General features: G+C 36.7%; 1 protein-coding gene across 7 annotated transcripts in view; it reads left to right on the top strand.

The window, feature by feature from the left end:
- THADA (THADA armadillo repeat containing) overlaps positions 1 to 21,750 on the top strand; it is a 166,607-nt gene that overhangs the window by 14,635 nt on the left and 130,222 nt on the right. For all 7 annotated transcript variants that reach the window (XM_071739456.1, XM_071739457.1, XM_071739451.1 and 4 more), the window contains exons 11-22: positions 392 to 1,083; positions 1,826 to 1,977; positions 2,121 to 2,276; positions 3,416 to 3,538; positions 4,881 to 5,004; positions 6,399 to 6,547; positions 7,468 to 7,675; positions 9,098 to 9,233; positions 9,607 to 9,743; positions 10,145 to 10,303; positions 11,461 to 11,618; positions 14,720 to 14,829. In XM_071739456.1, coding sequence (XP_071595557.1) covers positions 392 to 1,083; positions 1,826 to 1,977; positions 2,121 to 2,276; positions 3,416 to 3,538; positions 4,881 to 5,004; positions 6,399 to 6,547; positions 7,468 to 7,675; positions 9,098 to 9,233; positions 9,607 to 9,743; positions 10,145 to 10,303; positions 11,461 to 11,618; positions 14,720 to 14,829 — 2,304 coding nt within the window. The remainder of the gene's footprint in view (positions 1 to 391; positions 1,084 to 1,825; positions 1,978 to 2,120; positions 2,277 to 3,415; positions 3,539 to 4,880; positions 5,005 to 6,398; positions 6,548 to 7,467; positions 7,676 to 9,097; positions 9,234 to 9,606; positions 9,744 to 10,144; positions 10,304 to 11,460; positions 11,619 to 14,719; positions 14,830 to 21,750) is intronic.

The following is a 21,750-nucleotide window of genomic DNA, read 5'->3' on the forward strand; positions in this document are numbered from 1 at the left end:
TGCATATATAGTACTCAGTTTTCATGATTTTATATGGCAATGAAAACTTCTTATATTTTCAAGAAGCGTGCAGTAACATAATGCTGCTCAAATATTAGCATGTGAATACAATTTTTTATTTTTATTTTTTTTAAATAGCAAGTGTAGTCACTGGTCAGGTCTCTTTCCCCTGTATTTAGGGGTTTTAGCTGTGACCAATTAATGACATGTCAGATAACTAAATGCACTCAGTGCAACATCTGGTTCATCTCCTCCTTTTTGTGTTAGTTTCTTTTCTTCAGTGACTGATGTCTCCTTAGCTGTTTTAGTGTGAGGTGAAAATAAAAAAGAATATTTTGGTAAGGAATTGACAAATGCAAATAATTAACCTTTTTGTTTGTTCTTTTTGAAGGCTAAAAGAATCCAGTATGGCAGCTTCTTTGTCTAGAACCCTTGCTATCTGGACTAATTCAGCACTGGCTGCCCTTGTTTCAGGCTCTCCAAATCTAAAAACCAAACTTAACGGGAACTCAGATGTAGCTGGGAAGCTGCTGGAATACATTTATACACACTGGGAACACCCTGTGGATGCTGTTAGACACCAAACCAAACTGATATTCAGGAATCTTCTTCAGATACACCGAAACACCATTACTGGATCAAATGAAAAATCAGACCCATTCTTTGCAGGGCTGATGAAGCGTTTGCTGAGCTTGGAATGGCACGTCAAAGGGAAATACACTTCTCTTGGCTGTCTGGTGGAGTGTGTGGGCACAGAGAACATACTGCAGTTGGACAGAACTATTCCAGTGCAAGTCTTGGATGTGATGAATGATCAGTCTCTTGCACCCTATGCTAGTGATCTTTTGGAAACCATGTTTACAAATCACAAAGCCCATTTTGCTTTGTGTTTTCAAGAAAGCACCTGGATTGACCAGTGGCATGAGATCTGGGTTTCTCCTCTTCTACAAATACTGTGTGAAGGGAACCAAGACCAAACGACTTATATAATAGATTACTATTTACCAAAATTGCTCAGATGTAGTCCTGATAGTCTGAGCTACATGATTACAATTCTCCAGGCTTCTGCAGATGCTAATCTAGGTAAGAAAATAGATACCATATTTGTAATTACTGTTTTTTGGTTTTAAAAACATCTCAGAAATGTCATTTCTGATCTGTTGGTACTATTCGAATGAACTTGGGGGAAAAATTTCAGAAGATTATTGTTGCTGCTAGTATTTCAAGGTGGAATTCATAATATTCATATGTGTGTCTTGATGCCATAAGCAAAATAATTAGTATTTTAACTGGGGGTGCCTTACAGTTCTCTTCACATGCCAAGCTTTGTTACACATCGAATTTCTCTTACACAGGCGTGTCCAGTTACAGGACCTTACAGATTTGCCTTGTTGCAAATGTGTGGATACAAGAGTTATGATTGTCCTGTAATTTTTTGACACAATTTAGTGTAGTTCTAAAATAAGGGCTTGTGAATCCTTACAAGGTGCTTTTTTCATTTGCCAAGTTCAAGGTGGAGCATTTTGGGAATCTGGAGATTTAGAGCTAGTTTAATCTATGATAGATACTGTCTTTTGGTGCTTATGGGGTAAAAAATGAAAGGGTGTAGGGGTCATGCATTGGAAACATTGAGAATTTCTGACAAGCATTGGAGTTAATCATAGAATCATGTAATAGCTTTGACTAAAAGGGACCTGGTTCCAAACCCCCTGCATGGGCACACCTCCCAGTAGGCCAGGTTGCCCAAAGCCACATCCAGTCTGTCCTTGAACACTTTGTTTATGTTAATCAAACTATAATTATTACTTGTTTTCATTTTCTTTAGGCTCTTGCACTACTAGAGGAGCTCTTGGAGCACTAATGGCATGCCTAAGGACAGCCAGGGCTCATGGACATCTGGAACTTTCAAGTATCATGGGCACTGGTCTTGTATCCACTGAGTGTATAAAACAGGGTCTAGTTCATCAGCACCACCAGGTAAAGGAACAACAGTTTTTGTGTATCTTTACATTTAAAAGAATTGCTTCAATCCAGTATACTGAATCAGCATTGTTTTAAAGCAAAGGTATCCTCACAGATGTCTGTAGCTCTTTTGTGATTAACATCTAAATATCTTTCAGGTTTGCATTGATGCTTTAGGCTTACTTTGTGAAACTCATCGAAGCACAGAAATTGTGTCTGCTGAAGAAATGCAACTAATTCAGTTTTTCATGATGTACAACTTGAGCAGCCAGTCTCCTTCAGTAAGGCAACAGATAGTTTGCTTACTGAGAAAGGTAATTTCAAGCTATAAATAGTGTCTAATATGCCTATTCATTAGTTATATAGCATTTAAAAAAAATTCTGGGACATGTTACAAAGTTACTCATCTGAAAAGGTAGAAGCTCTAAGACTAGGACTGTGTTGTATGTATTGCCAACTGCATGGTGGTAACTCATGGCAGGCAAGGAAAACTTAAAAAACTAAGTGATGGGCACAGTGACTTGAATGGCAGTGTTACTTAGCCTGCTGGCATATGGATACTTTACCAATAGCAAAACCATGCAGTGGAGGGTAAGCAGTGAGCCTTGTGTTGCCTTGGTTATGGATAAAGAGTGTGATTATGCATACTTACCAGACCTCTGGAAAATTCACAGTCAGCCTCAGCAACCTGACTTGAAAGACAAGGTAGAGGAACACTAAGGTAACAGCCTGACACGTGGCTGTGCTGCTGTGGTCTGCAGGGACTGAGTGTGTCTGCTCTGTGGAAGTGACCAAGGTCACAGTCACAGTTGTGGTAGAAGGATATGGATAAGATGAGGAGGTACCACAAATGTTTTGAAGATGTGAGTGTCAAAAGAAAGCAGTGTGGAAGGAGAAAATAGTTATTTCGAGATGGGGAAAAACGAGGGAACAGGTTTTGTGGAAACAGAAAAGAAGTCTTTCTCTTTCAATTCTTGCCTCGTGCAGTCTGCAGAATATGAGATGGAAAAGTTGTGTTAGGAGTGTAGGAAGAAAGGAAATAATACCAGTGGGTAATGAAAGAGCTAGGGGAAGTAAGTAGTCCTGAGCTGAGTTAGACTCTGTAAGAGACATTGAAGCTGTAAAAATCCTGTACATTAATTGAGCTTTTTTTATAGAGGAGTTTATGTTCCACAGAAAGTAGAGAGGTGGAAGAAGGAGACTAGTCATTAATTTAAAGAGGAATGTGGAAGAAGGTTTCTGAGGGAGGGGAGAAAGGTTGGTCACAAGAGAGATGGGGAATGAAATTTGGTCTTGGAGTGCAGAGAGAGGAATCTGTTTTGTTTTATACTGAATGCAAACTTTTTAAAACTTGGAAGCAATATGATATGGAGAGTAAGCTGAAAAATCCCCCTCTCCCTTATCTAACTGCAAATGATTCTTGCCTTACCAATGTTTTCCTTTTGTTTTAAAGTTATTTTGTAGGATACAAGAAAGTTCCCTGGTGCTTTATAAATTGGAGCAAAATAAAACCAAGCAAGACTTACTTGAAAACTCAACTCAAAGGCATCCTCTGGGCATTTTGCAGCAATATAAAGTAAGTTAGACTGCGAGAGATACATAAGAGACATACAAGAGGTAGTATAGCATTTCTGAAAGATAGTTAATTGTTCTTGAGAACACCTCTGGGTAAGTTAGGCTGTGTCTGTGTTAGGAAATAGTGCAGTGCAGAAGATACCTGTGAAGCAAAATAATGCTGAGGACCTTGTCCACTCTATATGCACTTAGGCAAGTTAATTTTGACTAAATATATTGTTGTCTCATGAACTGAGTGCCCATTAGTATTTGGAGGGTATCTTTAAGATTAATTTTGTCCAAAAGCAATAAAAGTTGTTTTGTGAGTGATTGCTCCATGATGTAAACTGAAACAGCAGTAGATGGGGTGTCACTGGATGTGTACCCTCAATCCATGATAAAATTTCAGATAAATGTCCTGTCAACTGCTGGTGATTTACTAGCAAGTTTTTAATGATGTGTGTTACTTGAGCTTGAATCTCAGACTGGTTTGGGTTGGAAGGGACCTTGAAGATCATGTGGTTCCAGTCCCCTGCATGGGCAGGGACACCTCCTGCTAGACCAGGCTGCTCAAAGCCCCATCCAGCCTGGCCTTGAACACTTCCAGGGTGGGGGGCATCTACAGATTTCCTGGGCAACCTGTGCCAGTGTCTCACCACCCTCACACTAAAGAATTTCTTCCTAATATCTAACCTAAATCTACCCTCTTTCAGCATAAAACCATTAGCCCTTGTCCTTTGCTACATTCCCTTGTAAAAAGTCCCTCCCCAGCTTTCCTCTCGGCCCCCTTTGGGTACAGGAAAGCTGCTATAAGGTCTCCCTGGAGCCTTCTTTTCTCCAGATGAACAACCCCCACTCTTACAGACTGTCTTCATTGGAGATGTACTCCAGCTCTCTGAAAATAAAGATCTGTTGAGCTTCAGCCTTTTTCTAGCTGTTCAGAATGATCAGTGAATGACAGAACTTTACCATGAAGACTTGTGTATGAAGACTTCTTTTATATTTGTCTTTTTTCCTATTTTGAAGGCTCTTATAATCAATTTCTTTATATTAATTTTTCTGGAGTTCTGCTTCTCTTGTTCAACTGATTTTCAAGGTTTTGATACAATAGCCATCTTACGGAAGTGGGGAAAGGAAACATTATTTTTTTTTTTAATTAAAAATTGGCCAGCTTTCAGTGTACTCTAGGAAACAAGAAATGTGTCAGTACCTCAAAGGTAACACCCTTATTCTTCCAAAATTAACTGTAAGGTCATAATTTTTGAGGATAACATGTAAAGCAGACTGTCTTGAAATCAGCTAGGTAGACTTTTATTTGTCGGGTAGCAAGTAAACTGTCTTAAAATCTTTCTTGTGATTTTCAGGATTTCATGTCATCTGTATGTGATAGACTTTTTGAGGTCCTCTTTCCTGGTTCATCACACCCAACCAGATTTTCTGCACTAACTATTCTAGGATCAGTAGCAGAAATATTTTCTGCTCCACAAGGTGAGAAGCTTAACTTGCAGGCTGTAGGAATGGGAGGTATGGAAGAAGACTCTTATGCCAGCTAGTCAGTCTTTTAGTCTATTTCTATGGCATTTCCTGTGTTGCTTTCATTTTACCTGAAGGGAGCGAGGTAATTTTTATTGGAGAAGAGAATATTGAAGTAAATTCCAGTATTTGTGCTCTTGTTAATATCTTCCATAGACTGTGATTTTCTTGCATACCTTGTTTTTTAGCAAGTTTTTTCAATGAATTTTTGTTATTATGAAGAAAATTTGTGGACAAGATTAAATATATCTGATTTATTTTTATTTTTTGATATATTTTTTTTTTCCCAACATTTTGGTAGTATGTAATTTAAAACACCATTAAAACATGAGACCACTAAAACTCTTCATTGAAATGGTTTGTGTTTTCTCATGATATTATTCTACTGAAGAAGGAACCATTTATGAAGTTGTGCTGCTCTTATTTTAAATTTTCTTCATAATGTCGTGACAACCCTAATTCAAAAAGTATTAGTTAGAACCTTGTAGTATTGATGGTCTTGCTAAGCCTTGTCTCTGGATTGTATGGCCTATATAAAAGTATGTTTTCAGTCTTGTAACTTCTCTTTTTAAAATAAATGAAATGTAAGATAAAGATTGATTTTGAGAGGAGAAAAAAAACTCTTTCTTGGTAGGTCTCTCAGAACCTCTGATAGATCATGAACATTTAAATTTTATTGAGTTTGTGTTACATTCTTGCTGCTTTTTTAATAGACAGTTGTATTGAGGGTTGTTTACAGTAGCAAGATTAGGTTATTGGAAGCCTGACATTACTTCTATACTGGAAATTCAGCTGCTGTTATGTTCTGTGCTGGAATGTAGTGCACTTGTTTACTTGAAATTTCTGGCTTCTTCACAGCATTGGGTCAGTCACCAGAAGTCATAACTCATTTAAATAGAAAAACAAATATTAAAAGATTGTAACAGCTTCCATTTTAGGGGATTTATTCCTCTGACTACAGGGACCCCAAAGCACATTGAAGTTGTAAACCTGTTTTTACAGGAATTAATTTCAAATATTACATAATTCGAGGAAAAGATTTTTTTTTAAGCAAAGCTAAAATAAAGGTTATTTTCAGTCCTGGATTTAATGTGAATAAATGGGATTTTGGTTTTGGCAATAAGTTACTTTCTATATTACTGAGAGTAATTTATTGGATGTTGTAACTTTTTTCAACAGTGAGCATGATATGTAAGACCTACTAAGGGAAGTAGGTGATACTAAAGTAATGCTTCAGCTATGTCTTTTTTTAATGCTTCTTTTAGGACAGCAAAGTAAAATGTGAATACAGTGCTTATTCTGGAAAGAATTACAGCAAAACTATGTAAAGCATTTATTCCCTTGAACAGGCCAGGCACAAGTTTTTCAGTTGGATCAGGAGATTGATTCTACTCGTGTCCGAACTTTGATCCAGTGTTTGGCCAGTACTTTTGAGGAAGTAAAAGTTCTGGCATTTGGACTTCTGATGAAACTACGTGCTGTTGCATTTAATTTAAAGGTATGTAATTAGAAATAGTTTAAAGGGAGTAATTTTGTGAAAGGTGAATGATCTGCATTACACCACCTACTTGGGTTAGGTACAAAGCTTAATTCCTGAAAATGGGAAGTCTGTCCAAGTTGGCCTGCAGTATTGTTCATTGCTAGCATCTTCTGTATGTTTATGCACAGCTTCTGTCCTTATGTCAGGAGGTGTGTATCACTAACATGATGGAATTTGGGAAGTTCATTGGGTGTGACTATGAATCAGAGAAGTAGTTAATGTAAGCTCCTTGCTTAGCTGTGACTTCCCTTTTTGAATGGTGGAGGCATTTTGAAGAAATTCAGCTTTGTGTTTCTTTTCTTTTCTGATAGGTCTCAGATTTCATTATCTGATTGTCTTTTTTTGCTTTCTCACAGACTTTGCCCTTTGACTCTACATTGATTTTTCTGTTTATTTCATTAAAAATTACTTTTAGATTTGCAAGTACTGGTGAGCAAATAGTGCTTCCTGAAACTGTGTTTTTTTTCTTTAATGTCTGTGTATTTTACACAGTGTCTGTGTATTTTTACACCTGAAACTGTATTTTCTGTGATGTCTGTTAGCAGATAGACTACAGATAGTATTTTGGAATAAAAAACAACCAACCAAACAAAAACCCCACAAAGTGCTATCCTTCTGAGAAGTGCAATATGTTTGAATACTGCTTTATAAATGACTGTCCCCATACTAAGTATGTATGTTATTGTATCTTTTTTCAATACATCCAAGTTTATGTTTTGAGTGCAAGGTGGTCAGTGTACAAAGTGTTTCTTAAGAAATACATACCAGCAAACTTCCTGAAAAAAGCAGGTTCTTTGATTCCAGGGTGCTTGGTGGATTAATCAAATCAATAAGGAAGCTTGATAAGGTGAGCAATAATTGTGGCTTTTTTTTTCCAGGATTCTGAATATCTAGATCTATTCCAAGCAGCAATGGATCTTAGCACAAGTACCAAACCATATGATTGTGTTACTGCTTCGTATTTGTTGAACTTTTTAATTCATCATGAAGGATTACAACATATTTGTTCAGGAAAATGGGTTGAACATAACACCCAGATAGATGGAAACGCATCAGTAAGTACAGTGGAGAAGAACACTTTAGCAGGTAAGATTTTGAGGAAATTAACCCCTCCATGTATTTTTATTTAATTGAGACCTTACTGCTTTTCCTTAAGGCTTTTGGTAGGAAGCATAGTGAGTACAGAGTTGCTTAATTTCTCATAGAAATTCAGGTATCATTTCTTTTGCTGTTAAGAAGTCAGATTCTTTGTAAGATTTTAATTTAGTCATGTTCATGTTTAGTCTATGGGCTTTTGTTAAGGTAAATGGCTATTATTATTATTTTAGTCAGAGAGAAAGTGACATTGAGGCCCTGATAGCAAGACTGGTGAAGCTGTGCACATGAAGTGCAGAAAAGGAACCTCTGCCTCCTCTTAGAGCTCACTCACCCAGAGAGAACACAGCTGTAGTTGGTCTCTGTCATGTTACAGTACTTGATATTTGCAGTGCTGCCTCTTGGAGCTCTGGTCACTAGGAAGTATGTTTCTGAGTGCTTTACAGTCCTGCACATACATCTCTGCAATAATTAGGCTTTGCTCACATGTGGAATATTTTTTTGTAGTTTAGTGCCTCTGGATGAAAGCTGAGAGGCTCTGGATCTAGCAAATTCATTAAAAAGACTTCCTCTACCTTTTGTAATTTACAATAAAACTAAAATTGTGAAATTCTTAATTTGTAATAGAGCATTGGATGTAATTTGTAGCAAATTCACTGTTGTATACTTTTTGTGCCCTTGTTGGCTTCTCTGCAAATGCCTGTTAATCCTTTCTTCATATGCAGTGGAATGATGATTTTGAGGATGTAGTTGTGGTTGCCCTAAGTGAAGTAAATGCATGGGTAACCTCATGTCCCATTGTTAAAGAGAGTATCTCCCATTGTTAGTTATCTGTAGTGTGTTACTTGGGTATGTCATTTATTCTGATATTGACATTGATATTCATATTGATTCTGATATCGACATTTACCACAAAATATAAACATAAACATAAATATAAATATAAGCATAAATATAAATAGCAACGCGTATCCTTGAAAATTTGGCATGTTCTCTAGTGGCTATTGTAAGATTCAAATATTTAACCATAAACTTATGGTCTTTAGTTTTCTGCTGAACTGTTTTTTGTATTAACCTGGCTCGAAGCCTGACTTTCAGTATGTGGTAGGTGACTTCTTTTGACTTCAACATGAACTGTGGGGTTGTCCCTGAGTGTAGGATCTGGGCTGTGCTTTTCACAGCTGCTGTTTGACTGGGGTAGACAGACTAAACTGACTATAACAAATATTGCTGGAGTTCAGTTAACTGAAGAGCAACAACTTTAAGTGACAAAAGAGGAAATAGCTGTGCATTTCCCACTGTATTGTTGGGCAGTCAGCCTTTATTCTTAGTTCTTTAAAGCTAATTGGTCTCTTAAAAAATACAATATATGAGTCCATGTATAATGCAAATCTATGCTTTTTTAAATTTTAGTTATCAAGCTTTTGTTGGTGAATGTTGAAGAGGAAATATTACAAGCAAAGAAGTCTCTTCTTCAAGCAGCAGCATCATTCCCCATGTATGGAAGAGTGCATTGTATAACTGGGGCTTTGCAGAAATTACCCTTTAAGTAAGTTAAACTTACTGCTAAATAGTAAGTTGAACTCTGTGTTTAATCACAATAGAAGAATGTAAACTTAGGAGAACATAAAAGCATGCAGTGTTATTTGTAACAAAATCTGGTACCTGTGGTTTTTAGAACTTTTACTGGCTGCTGCAGTGTTTAGCTAGCTGTTGGATACTTCCTTTGTATGTGTTAAACTCAGTCTTTGAACTTCTCAAACTGCATCTAATTTATAGTTTTCATAATTACTGTTATGGAAGTATTTCAGTAATTTCAGTTCTTTCTTTTAAATATATAATAATTTTAAGTCCATGTCATGCTGGTTGTTTTTGTGATTTTGTTGTGGTTTTACTTTTTCTTTTGTTTTGTTGTTTTAAAGTAACTTGACATTGGTATCTGAATGGAAGGAAATGGTGGCCAGGCTCATTCTGATGTCATACAAACTCTCTGCTGTAGTATCACCAGTAGTGCAGAGCTCATCACCAGAGGGACTTATTCCAATGGATAGTGACTCAGGTAAACAAAGACACAAACAAAACCCCAGAATTCTGTTAAAATCTGAAATTCTGTTTGTTTAACGATGATTCAAAGCTAGAACTAGCACCCCTTCTTTTCAATTTCCTAGTTTATGTCATTATCTTAAACTACTCTCTTAACTTTTGACAGCTCTGATACTTGTCTTGACTTCTGCACTGAAACCCTCCACATTTGTAGATTGTGTTGCATCTGTTCCAACACAATTACTGTAAAGTCCAGTTTTCTTTTTTCCTTAACACTTGTAATCACCATAGTTTTGTTTAGTTTTAGTGTTAATAGCTTTCTTTTGTACTTATATACCCCAAATTAATTACACTTGTACCAAGAACTAGAAGTAAAAAACAAAGCTGTCCTAAATATTCCTCTTGTTTAATGTGTAGAAACTGCATGTCGTCTGCAGATGATTCTGAATGAAATACAACCTCAGGACACAAATGATTATTTCATTCAGCCAAAAATTTTGAAAGAACACAGTGAAGTGGAGTCTGAGAAGCTGGCTGACTGCAGGCCAATGGAAAGTACTTGCACAGAAATTACAGGTATATCCAGTGCTGTATTAGTAATTAAACAAGATATTCTTTATAGAGCAGGTGATAAAAATTGGAAGTTTATACATAGTTAAGTTGCTCTATATAATGTTTCAGTTCCTCAGTAAATCTGACATGGTTTTAAAGACCTATTAATTGCATTTCTGGAAGACAGTGTTTTAATCTTTCTTAGAGCACAAGTAAGAATGGGTTGGTTTTGTACTGGCCTAAGCTCCATTACCTTAACTGCACTAGCCAGGTAATCTTTAACAGCTTTTCTGTCATGCAGTTCTTTTAATGTGTTTCTTGTTGGAAGGTGTTAGTATGAGTTCCCTCCCTAGTGCAAGTTAGACTGCTGGGGATATGTCCCGTTGCATGAAATTACATGACCAGGAGCTTCTGTTTGAAAGATTGCAGTGGTGAAATGTTTGATAGTATTTGTCTACTTTAATGAATAGCAACTCTGAATTTGAGCCTTACAGAGATACAGAAATTGTAAACTGTGGTGTACTTAGTGTATGCAAGCACGAATTTATAGAACATCTGTATATTTTTTTAATTTAATAGTTTATGCAAGCTTTTTAAGTCTTAAATATTTGAACTTTGTTTCCTCCCGTGTTTTTTCCTGTGATTAAAATAGTTTTGGTTGGGCCATATGTTTCCTTTTATAAAGTCTTGTAAGTATGTTAAAGTTGCATAGTAGCCACCAGATGGGGATGTTGCTTTAAAAACCTTCTGCCTTTTCCAGGCCTCTTCCGCTGGGGGCACCGGGGTTAAAAACCAGTGAGTGATGGATTGGTGATTGTCATGGTTGCTGTAGCCTGGCTCCAAGGTTGCAGGTGTTTATATAGTTCAGTGTGCAGGGGAATACCAGTTGTGACCAAAAGTTTTCTACGATTAAAAATATCTGTTTTCTGGTTAAATGATACACCGTTGCCTTTTCCAAGGGGAATAAAAAACAGTGAGTGTTCAGGGGTGGAAGCAATTAGGGTCAGCAGAACAGAATTATCTTTTGGGTTAACAAGTTTAGAACTTTAATTTTAAGTTAATTATGTTTTGTGTATAGATCTGCTTAAATGAAGTTTAAATTAAAGTCTGTGTCTGAGAACCTTGAGTTGCAGTATTACATTCATTACATTATTACATTAATTGATTTTTTTATTTTTAAGGTAAAGAAAGGCAAACATGTGATGTCACAGCCCAAATGGTTCTTGTGTGTTGCTGGAGAAGCATGAAGGAAGTATCTCTGCTCTTAGGGACACTGTGTAAACTTTTGCCTTCACAGGCTGCACCTGAACCATCAGAAGGGCTAATTACAGTAGAACAGGTAGGGGAGAACTTCTTATTATAAAATCTTTACTTTCTAGTGGAAGAGGGAAGGCAGTTTTCTGAATATTTTTTTGTTTTCATAAATCTACATTCTGCATGGGAAAAGTATTTTAACTGCCATGTTCTCCTCATGGTTTTCTTGTTTTATTATAGTTGGTTAACAGTCTGATTTTTCATAGTGTTATTCAGAAGGCATAACCATAGTAGTAACAGGTAAGTAAAGAAATTACTATACATGGCTAACAAACTCAAGGAATACCAAGTCTAATTGTATTGTGTTATTTCTAGAGATGTATGCTGTGTTCAAGGCTACCAATACCAATGTGTGTAGTGGTATACATTTTTTGTTAATTAAGTTGCTAAAAATCTAATCTAAATATGTATTCAAAGTGTGTGTTTCTTCTTGATTGTTTGGACTCTGCTGAAAGCTCTTCATTAACTGAACTTCATAATGATTTTGAAAGTCAAACGTGCTGACTGGTCCTACTCTTGTACTGTGTGCAGTATTGAATTATGAATAATTTGTATGCAATGTGACTCTCTTTTTCCTCCAGTTTTTGTTGATTTTAGAGATCAGAAATGCTAATAGTGCCATCGGGGTCTCTAGTGGAACGTTGAGAATGGTGTTTAGAGTAAATTTGATTACCACAGGCATTTATTTAAGAAATATTTTGTGTTTATTAAATTTCTGGTTTTAATTGATGATCTTTTCATTTCCATATGGTTTCAACAAAACCAGTCTCTACATGGGAGATTGAAATATGCAAGACATACTACTTTTTAATATTTTCTTTCCAGGATAAAAACGCTTATTTAGTTTTTCATTAGGTGATAGAACTATATATTATAAGAGAAATAATAGTTTAATGTACTACAGATCTTATTTCTTACATTATCTAATGTTGTGGTGTCATGGGAATAACCTTCGTGCATTTTCTGTAGCCTTGTTAACTGCAATGCTGCTATTGCTGCAGAGGTCTGGAGGGGAGATGAGAGAACAAATACATATTTCCACCAGTATGTTCCTTAAACTGCTCCAAATCAAAAAGGAATTGATATTTTTAGTCTGAGTCAGAGCTGACTGGAGAGTCTCCATCTTTATTTAGAGAAAAGGCATTAGTAGTAGGTCTTTCAGAAATTCTGTGTTATTAAGCAACGTAACTTCTTTTCTTATTGATGACACGAGATATTTTTTTTTCATGCCTCTGATGCCATCCTGTAAAATAGAATGTCTGTGTTCTAATTTGAAGACTGTTGATTGATGAAGTCATTTCAAAATCCTGGTTTTCTTTAGGCTTCTAAGGAAATACACAATGAAATATAGTTTATCTGAATGTTTGACAAATATATGAAAAATCACAGGCATTTTCTCTGTGCTTTTTTAAACTGTCATTACCCTGCTGTGCATAAAAGAGAAAGAGGATTTAATCATAAATTACTAGAAGTGTCAGTACCAGAACTGCTTCAGCTTCAGACTTCTATTAGATGCTTTTCAGTGTTGAAAATAAGAGAATTAAATTTCAGGTATCTCATGCATGTAGAACTTTCCTTTGAAGTTGCCCATCTTTTTCTTTATTCTTTAAGTATTAAAAGATATTTAAGAATATGGAGGGGGAAGACTTGAGAGAAACCTTCATCATATAGCCTTGAGTCAGGGTGAGGTAATAGTTGAGAAAAATCTGTGAGAACTGAGGCAGGGCAGTGCTCTTTCTTAGAGCTCTGGCCTGTGAGTGGAAGTGATACATCAAGATCTCAGTTTGAAGTAAGCTTCTCATCAATGTGGCTGTTGGCAGAAGCTCAGAAATATAAATTGTAAAGTTGAAAGTTATGTGACTGAAAAAAATCCATATGAATTATTCTAAAAACATAAGGGTGGTGATGCAGCAGAACAGTGCTGTGATTTGCATGTTTATGGTTTTCTTGGTTTGGTTTTGTTTACACACCTGGAGAGTTGGTATATCTGTGGGTCAGTTTCTTCTGAAAAAAGGGAGCTTACTCCTGGTTCTTGGCTAGAAAGCTGAAATCCTGGAGATACATAAGCTTGATTAAAATCCACTCAGAAATACTGTTTTAGCTTAAGTATCTCCAGTTATTGTTTTTTTCATATTAGGTGGGGTTTAGCTGGAGGAAGTATTAAGTAGACTTAGTCTCCCAACTTTTTTTAGTTATTGCAGTCCTTCATAACATTTACTGACATCTTGATTACTTGTCAGACTATTAAAATATGTTATTTCATAAATAACAGAATAAAAAAGAATTCTAAAAGAAACTTGATACGATTTTATACTTATTCTTATATAAAAGATTTGAAGAATTTTTTGGTGAAAAATTCTTTAAAAATATTCCCGAAGAAAATTTTTCATAATGAATGAAGTATTTAAAAAAAAAGATATTACAAGTTTGATTTAGATGTTCAAAGTTGATTAGAATCAGAAGAATAAAAAGCATCTCTTTTTGTGGGATCAGATTGTGTAGAACTGTAAATTTTCAAACAGCTTGGAAAATTTGGTATCCTGCTGAAGCTTTAGAAAATAACGGTGAAAATTTTGTTACAACATTTAGCTTCTTCAGTTTTTAAAACGTTAGCTCTCATGCTATTTCTCATTCATGCTAAATGTTATTTACTTCAAATTTAGTTTTATTAGTCCAAGGCAATTATGCAGAATCCTAGAAACTTAAGGATAGCTAATATAGACTTGTTTCCCTTTGGGACAACTTCTGAAGCTTGACTTTCTTATTTTCTTTGGATATTTTTGTAAATGTTGTTTCTTCTGTTACAGTTTAGTAAATATTTTCTCTGGAATTTTTGTTAAGAATGAAGGCAAACAAAAGTATGCTAAGTTTGTTTCTTCTGAAAATCAGGATTTTTCTATTTTTTTCTTAAAAGCTTTGTGTGTTACTCTTGGACAAGCTTTTATGTCCTTTATCCTTTTGGTTTAAGGACATAGTGCTGTATCTTTAAGCTGATAAATTAGTATATTTGTTATCCTGGAAGTAAGTTCTTTTTAATGATAGGAAGTACAGAAGCAACTTGTACATATAGATGAATTGTCTCTCTATATAATTTAAAATGGCTTTTTAACTTTTTGTATCTTTTAGGTTAAAAATATTGGAGACTACTTTAAACATCATCTGCTGCAATCAAGGCACAGGGGAGCATTTGAATTGGCATATGCTGGCTTTGTGCAACTTACAGAAATGCTTTCCAGGTAGAAATTAGGCAAATTACTATGTTTTTAATAAGATAATTTTACCAACCTGTGGCATCAGTTCTGAAACTTGCTGTGCAAACAAATCAGTGATTTCATGTGGATTTTATTTGAGTTTGGTGTAGGCATGATTAGTTGTATGACATCTGTGATTTGGACTGCATTACTTATGGTTAGGGATGGTGCTTAGGCAGTGAAAGATGATACAGACATGTAATACTTGCTGCATTTTTCTCCATTTCTGGTGAGTTTACTGAACAGCTCTCAGAAATTCTTGGAAAAAGTAAGAAGATAGAATTCTCTCCCTTTGCCCCCCGCCCCCCCTCCTTCCCTGTCCTTTTATGGAAATGGATAACAGATATTTTTTTTTTTTTCAACCAAGATGTTTTCCTGGAAACTTGTTTTACTTGTCATTGAGTTGTGTGTTCTGACATTTGGAAGACTACCTGGCAGTGCATCTTTATAGATTTTTTTTTCTTTCCTCTTGTAGCTTTCTGCTTTCTTAGGAGACCTAAAGGAGCAGAACTGTCCAGAGGTCTGGGCAAGAGTGTTGGCATTTCCATTACATGCTTAGCTATTTATTTATTATAGTAATTAGATCATACCCAGTTTTAATATGACAAATCAAATAATCTTCTGACTGTGTGGGTTTTGGTGTGGGTTTTTCAATGTAGTTTTTTGAAAGACCAGTCAAATTTGCAGTCTGAAGCATATGTAGTTGCACATCAATTGCAGGCTAAGTAACCAGTGTTTCCCTTTTGTCCCAGGTTGGTCAGTCTGAGGCACTCATGCATTTCTTGTTGGTGCATAGGAAGGAAGAGGGTGTAGTTTTGTTTGGTTGTTTTCTTTTGTTTGTTTTTTTTTTTTAAAGTAAAAATAAATCTGGTGATTGAAACCATCTTAGTGGGTTTTGTATGGATCAGCTTGACCAAGTTCCCTGTCTGTCCCCTCAGACAGTTTACCAGCAGAACCAAGAGCTTGGTCTCTCCTACAGGGATGTGAGTTGGGTAGCTACATACAAGCACCAGCACTGCTACAGAAATTGGTATTTGACACGTTATGACCTTTGGTTTGTATGCCATTGAGATGCTGAGTTCAGTCAGTGATGTAGCTGTAGGAGGTACATTATGCCCTTTTGTGTGACAGCAATCTGAGGCATTTTAAAGTGGTCTGAGTAGTTTGTTGAGACCTCACAAAACCTTGCTTTGCACTTGGTTATTGACTTCTAAAAGCAAAAAAGAAACTGCTGTGTTGATACTGTTCTTGACTATCTTTTTGCCTATCTAGATACATGATATACATTTCTGTAGATCTTGTGCTCTTCTCTACTATGAAAACTTGTGTCAGGAAGTGTTAAGGTGATGGTGATTGCCCAGTGTCTCCCCTTGTACTTGTTTTTTACTAACTTCCTGCAGGGTAGATCTCATCTATTTTTAGTTCTGTGAGTAACGATAGAGCTGCTCCTACAGTCAGTGAGAGAAAAAACTTGCAAATACTGGAAGCATATAATCATGGATAACAGTTAAGATGGTCCAGCTTTCTAGAGAGGTGGTTGTATTGTCAGGTTAACCAGTGAATCTAATATGAATGTACTACAGAGCAGGCATTTTATTCTTTTGATTTTTCCAAGTCAAGAACAAAAGATTGCTCTGCTCTCTGCTGCATGCTTCTGGCTGCTGTTTATAGATACTTTAGCACACCATGTGCTATTTCACTCAGTCTTCTAAATCAGATGCTGCACTTGCAATAGTGTTTTCTAATTTAAAAAACCTAACAAAACAATCCCCATTCTAACAGCAAAAACCCCTTCCTTCTTTTAAACTTTTCTTTCAGACCTCTGATCTTTTAAGATTTTAGTTACCACTATCTGAACTTCTGTTTGAATGTGAAACTTGCTGTTTTCCAAAGGTAGAAATAAGTTTAAGTAACAAAATACTGACAAGGTAAGGCAGTGGTGGTCTTTTGAGACATACAGTCACAAATTAAAACTTGTGTCAGTGGCTAGTATTTTCGTGTCAGGCAGCCTTTCTTTGAATGTTTATTATGTTTAATACAGTATTCCAAATAAAGTAAACTGCAACAGCATAGAAACAACTGCTGAACAGTGAAGGATGCTATCCCTAGGTATGCTGGATATGAATATAAGCATGTGTTTATGTACAACTGTCATTATGTACAACCACACAGTACTACATCATGAAGTTGTACTGTCTATTTCAGTTTTAAAGGATTTATTCTTCCCATCAGATTGAATAGTCTGGCCATCAGAATAGTATTGTTTAAAAAAACAAAAACAAAACCAAAAAGAAATTGCTTTTTACCACCACCAGTCTCTTTTTGTAGGTGGAAAAGGAGATGATCCAGGCAGGTACTAGTGCAGGACTATCTTGAACAAACTTTATAGGAAAGGCAAAGTAAAAACCAGGAAACATTGAAGAACATATAAATCACTCTGTGAGTTTATAGTGCACTCCCTAAATGGCATACTAACAGTTAATCTTTGATTTTCAGTTTTTAAATTGCTTTTAAAAGCTGAGGCAAATAGTGTAGAACAAATCTACTGATGCTTTGGAGAATTTCCCATTGTGTTTGTTCCCTCTCCCTTTTTCTGCCATTGTACATCTTGGAGAGCAATCCATGTAAGAGCAGCATTGTATAAGGTAAAATAGAGAGCCATGCTCAAGAGAACTCTGCTTCTCTGGCAGTACATGAATCATTAGGCAGTATGTATGTAAAAAGCCAACTACTTACATTTAAGTAGTTTTCTGAATTAACAGTTCTCCAAATACTGCTTAGTATTTTTCAAGCTAAGGTATTTCAAGTAGAGCAAGTGTTCCTGTGGGAAAAGCCAGTTTACAAGAACCAAAGAGCAGCTCTCTGGAAATACATTTGTTTAATGATAGAATATATTTGCTAGGAAATGCAGGCCTCAAGGCAGTATTTGTATTTAAAATGAAGGAGAAAGGAGTCTGATTCCAGAATAGCCAATGATTTTAGTTTGGTACTCTTGGAATATGAGAAGTATCTTGGGACTCTTCTCTGAATTGGGTGAATTAAGTTTATGGGTGAGTGCAGCTGCTGTGTGGCTCTGCCTGGAGTCTTTCCATTGTCGCTGCTGCCGCTGAAGAGCTCTGCTCTGCAGAGGTGCACCACAGCCTTCCTCTCCCCATAGTTGCTAGGCATGTGGAGAGTGTTGAAGCATGTATACCAGAATGTCTGTTAATTTACTGCTCCATACACAAACATCAGGGTAGGAAGCTTTTGTCTGGGGCCCTTTAAATAATTTACAGCTAAAACATAGAATCATAGAATCATAGAATTGGCTGGGTTGGAAGGGACCTCAGAGATCATCAAGTCCAACCCTTGATCCACTACCGCTGCAGTTACCAGACCATGGCACTGAATGCCACATCCAGTCTCTTTTTAAATATCTCCAGGGATGGAGAATCCATCCTCCCCTGGATGGAGAATCCTAAACCTCCCCTGGCACAACTTGAGACCATGCCCTCTTGTCTTGCTGAGAGTTGCCTGGGAAAAGAGACCAACCCCCCCCTGGCTCCAACCTCCTTTCAGGGAGTTGTAGAGAGTGATGAGGTCTCCTCTAAGCCTCCTCTTCTCCAGACTGAACAGCCCCAGCTCCCTCAACCTCTCCTCATAGGATCTGTGCTCGAGTCCCTTCACCAGCCTGGTTGCCCTCCTTTGGACGTGCTCCAGGACCTCGATATCCTTCCTAAGGTGCCTTGTTGAACAGAACTGAGCTCAAGATATACAGAGGCATTCTTGACACTTCATTCTTTTTCTAAAACCCAGTGAAAAATCTCGCTAGACTGTGCCAGATTTCTCTCCCATGCTTTTATGAAAGACTCCATGAAAGAACATGGTCCTTCACTTTTATAGCCAAACATTTTCTTAAAACTGCGTGCTGGAACATCTCCTATATGAACTTGCTTTTACCTGTACAACTCTTAAATACTGGTCTTCATAAGAACTAAGAGTAGACTTCTTTCTAGACAGAGCAGTGGTATTCAGACTTGTCTGAGTTAGTGGTGAAAGAAAAATCTTTCCTCTACAGAGATTTCTTCTGAACCTGATGAAATTTGATCTCTGTCTTGACATTTGAATGTACATTGCTGAGTCTGCTCAAAGTATTCAAGTTACCATTCTTGCTTTTCCCTGCTCATATTCCTTCTGGGACTGTAATGCTTTCTTTATCGTGCTTGTTTAATATTGTCTGCAGCTGTACCCTCAGAATACCATACAGCTACAAACCAAGCAATGTTCTTATCAATTAAATCAACAATGTTTTTTGTAAAAAACATTTTCCTGTCTTGGGCCCTGAGAAATTACAAACACTAATTTGGTCTGATAATGTGGTGGTTAGGGAAAGTACCTGGAAGCCTCTGGGCAACTGTTTTAAACTTGAATCTCCTGTAACCCTTCTAAGTACCCAAACAATTTCTCTGTTTCAAATCGTGTTTTGCTTTTATTTAATTAATCTTTTCTGAGAGATCAAGCAGAACATTAAGACTTCTGGTGATCACAAAATCGTAGTGTTTCTTAACTTTGGCTGTAGTGCTTTGCTTCTCTAAAACTGTGTAGGATCCAAGGGGGAGGTTTTGGGAGAGTTGTCATACAGCACAGTATACTGGGGACTGATGTATTTTGAACATTTTAAAATGTTCAAATTGGACATTAAATTAAATTTGGTGAAAACAATTTTCTGCAAATGCAACAATTTAGGGTCGTACCGTATAGTTTCCTGGAACACTGTAATGATAAAGAAAACCCCAGCTTTGATTTCACAAATGTTTAATCCAGTATCAGTGGAAATTATTCACCTGTACCTAATAAGTTTCTTATCTTCTGTAATATTTCTGCTGGGGAAATATTTTTTGCCTTCCCAGGCCCATAGAGTCTGCTAGGAAGACTGCTTGTAAAACATAAAATCATTGTTGTGCTAGGATTGCCACTAATTTTTCAGCAGAAGTGTAATCACAAAGGTGAAGGAAAGACTCTAAAATTGGGGGAGAGATGGGGAAAGTGTTCTTACCTGTTGCTGTGCTTGTAGGGTTGGGAAGTGCACAGTATAATGAAGTAAAATATACAGTGTTATGACACTGTTCAGTTCAAAGATGTTAATTTTTACCTTAGTTCATGTTTTCCCCACCATTTTCCAGCTTGGTGAGAGATGGAGGTAATGATAATGTGTCTCTGAATTTTTGAGGCAACCCAAGGTTCTGTCTTCATATGTGAAAAAGGGTAATGCTACAGGTCTGTTGAGAGGGTGAAAATCCAGATAAGGACTGATTACAGTGGTTAGAAAAACAGTTCTAGGTATACCCATGTAGAAAATATTTCTGGTCATGTGAAGTTTATGCTGCAAATCACTGACATTCAGGAAGGCCAAATCCAAGATCCACCCTTTGTTCTTAACACACCATTAATTTTGGATAGGATAAAATACATGAGTTAGAAAATACATATGAGTTAGAGAGAAGGGTTTAGCTTTAACTGTGAATTGCCAGACTTTTTGTACTTGCCAGTACTGACCACAGAGAAGGTTTTTGGGCATGTATGAAATTATTCTGTCAGATGGACAGACAGAAATTTATGGAAAAACACTGTACTGCATCCTAAGTAATTTGTATATTTGGTTACTATGTTCTATTTTAATTATCAACACTGTTATTATCAACCAGTGTTTGATCTGGTAAAAATAATAGCTACTTCATTCTGGAAAATGACATTTGAGCTTCAGACCACCATTTTTGCATTGTGAGTCCTCATTATTCTTAAAATTTAGGACCACCTGCTTGTTAGGACAATATTCCTCTTGCCAGACCATGAGGAGATGGAGCTGCCAAAGCCAAATTTAAGGGAGTAGTCATCTCCATTGCAAAGTCAATAGTCTCTAATGCTTCTAACTTTAAAGCAATAACTCTTTCACCTTAAAAAAAAAAAAAAAAATCAAATGCCTTGGTGGGTGACTGAACAAGGTAGAATTACTTGTGGCAAGATCAAAGCAACACAGTTTCAAGGGAGTCTGAAGTTTATTGAATTTCAGTATATTTCCCCTCTTTCCACTACTACTGAAAGGGGAAAACCCCCCACAGTTTACTTAAGAGTAAAGTACTCTGTATGCCACATAGTGAGCACAGTGAGTTTTAAATATTTCCCTTATGCTTTACTTTGTGTTCTGTTGCACCACAGAAGATGTGAATATGTCTTAAGGGATGCTTGTTTTAATACTAAGATAACATACTGAAGAGAGATAAGCACTGTTCTTTGCATGACTAAACTAAGACATTTAAATTCTGCTTAGCTAGAGGGAAGTAGGACCTGCTGCAGACAGGGTCAGAAGTTGTAGGTTTTGTAGTACTTATTGATGTGGAGGAAGAGAACTCTGAAGTAGAGTTTAGCTGCAGAGACCCGCGGAGGAGATCCATGAGAAGTTTTGCTGTGGTCTCATCACTAGAATTGTATCCTCTTTGAGTGTCTAAAAGTTAGCAAAGGAAAAGTTACTTTCCAGATTAATTTGATTGCTCTTGTCACAGATCTGGGGCAGGAGTTGCCTTTCTTTTATGCTGTGTTAGGAGGTGGCATACTCCTTGTGAAGCAGTTTCTCTTGTGTTCTGGACTGATGGTTTGCACGCAAGCCACTATTTTGAAGAGAATGCTGCCCTTAAAAAAGATGGGTAGAAGACCTGGCAGCAGTGTAGGAAACCTATGGTGGAAATCCTAAGGGTATTACTGAAGAGTAAGAAGTTTGCTTGTATGCTGCTGACCTGTACGGTACTTCCTGTCACCTGTATTCCTAACTTTCTGTTTATTTTGTACAATACAGAAAGGAGGCTTTCACTCCAGTTTAAAGCTTCATGTGTTGTTCAGTGTCAGGTTTTTAGCTACCCGAAGACTCGCTTT

Source organism: Heliangelus exortis, chromosome 3, assembly GCF_036169615.1.
Source record: "Heliangelus exortis chromosome 3, bHelExo1.hap1, whole genome shotgun sequence".
Lineage (NCBI taxonomy): Eukaryota > Metazoa > Chordata > Aves > Apodiformes > Trochilidae > Heliangelus > Heliangelus exortis.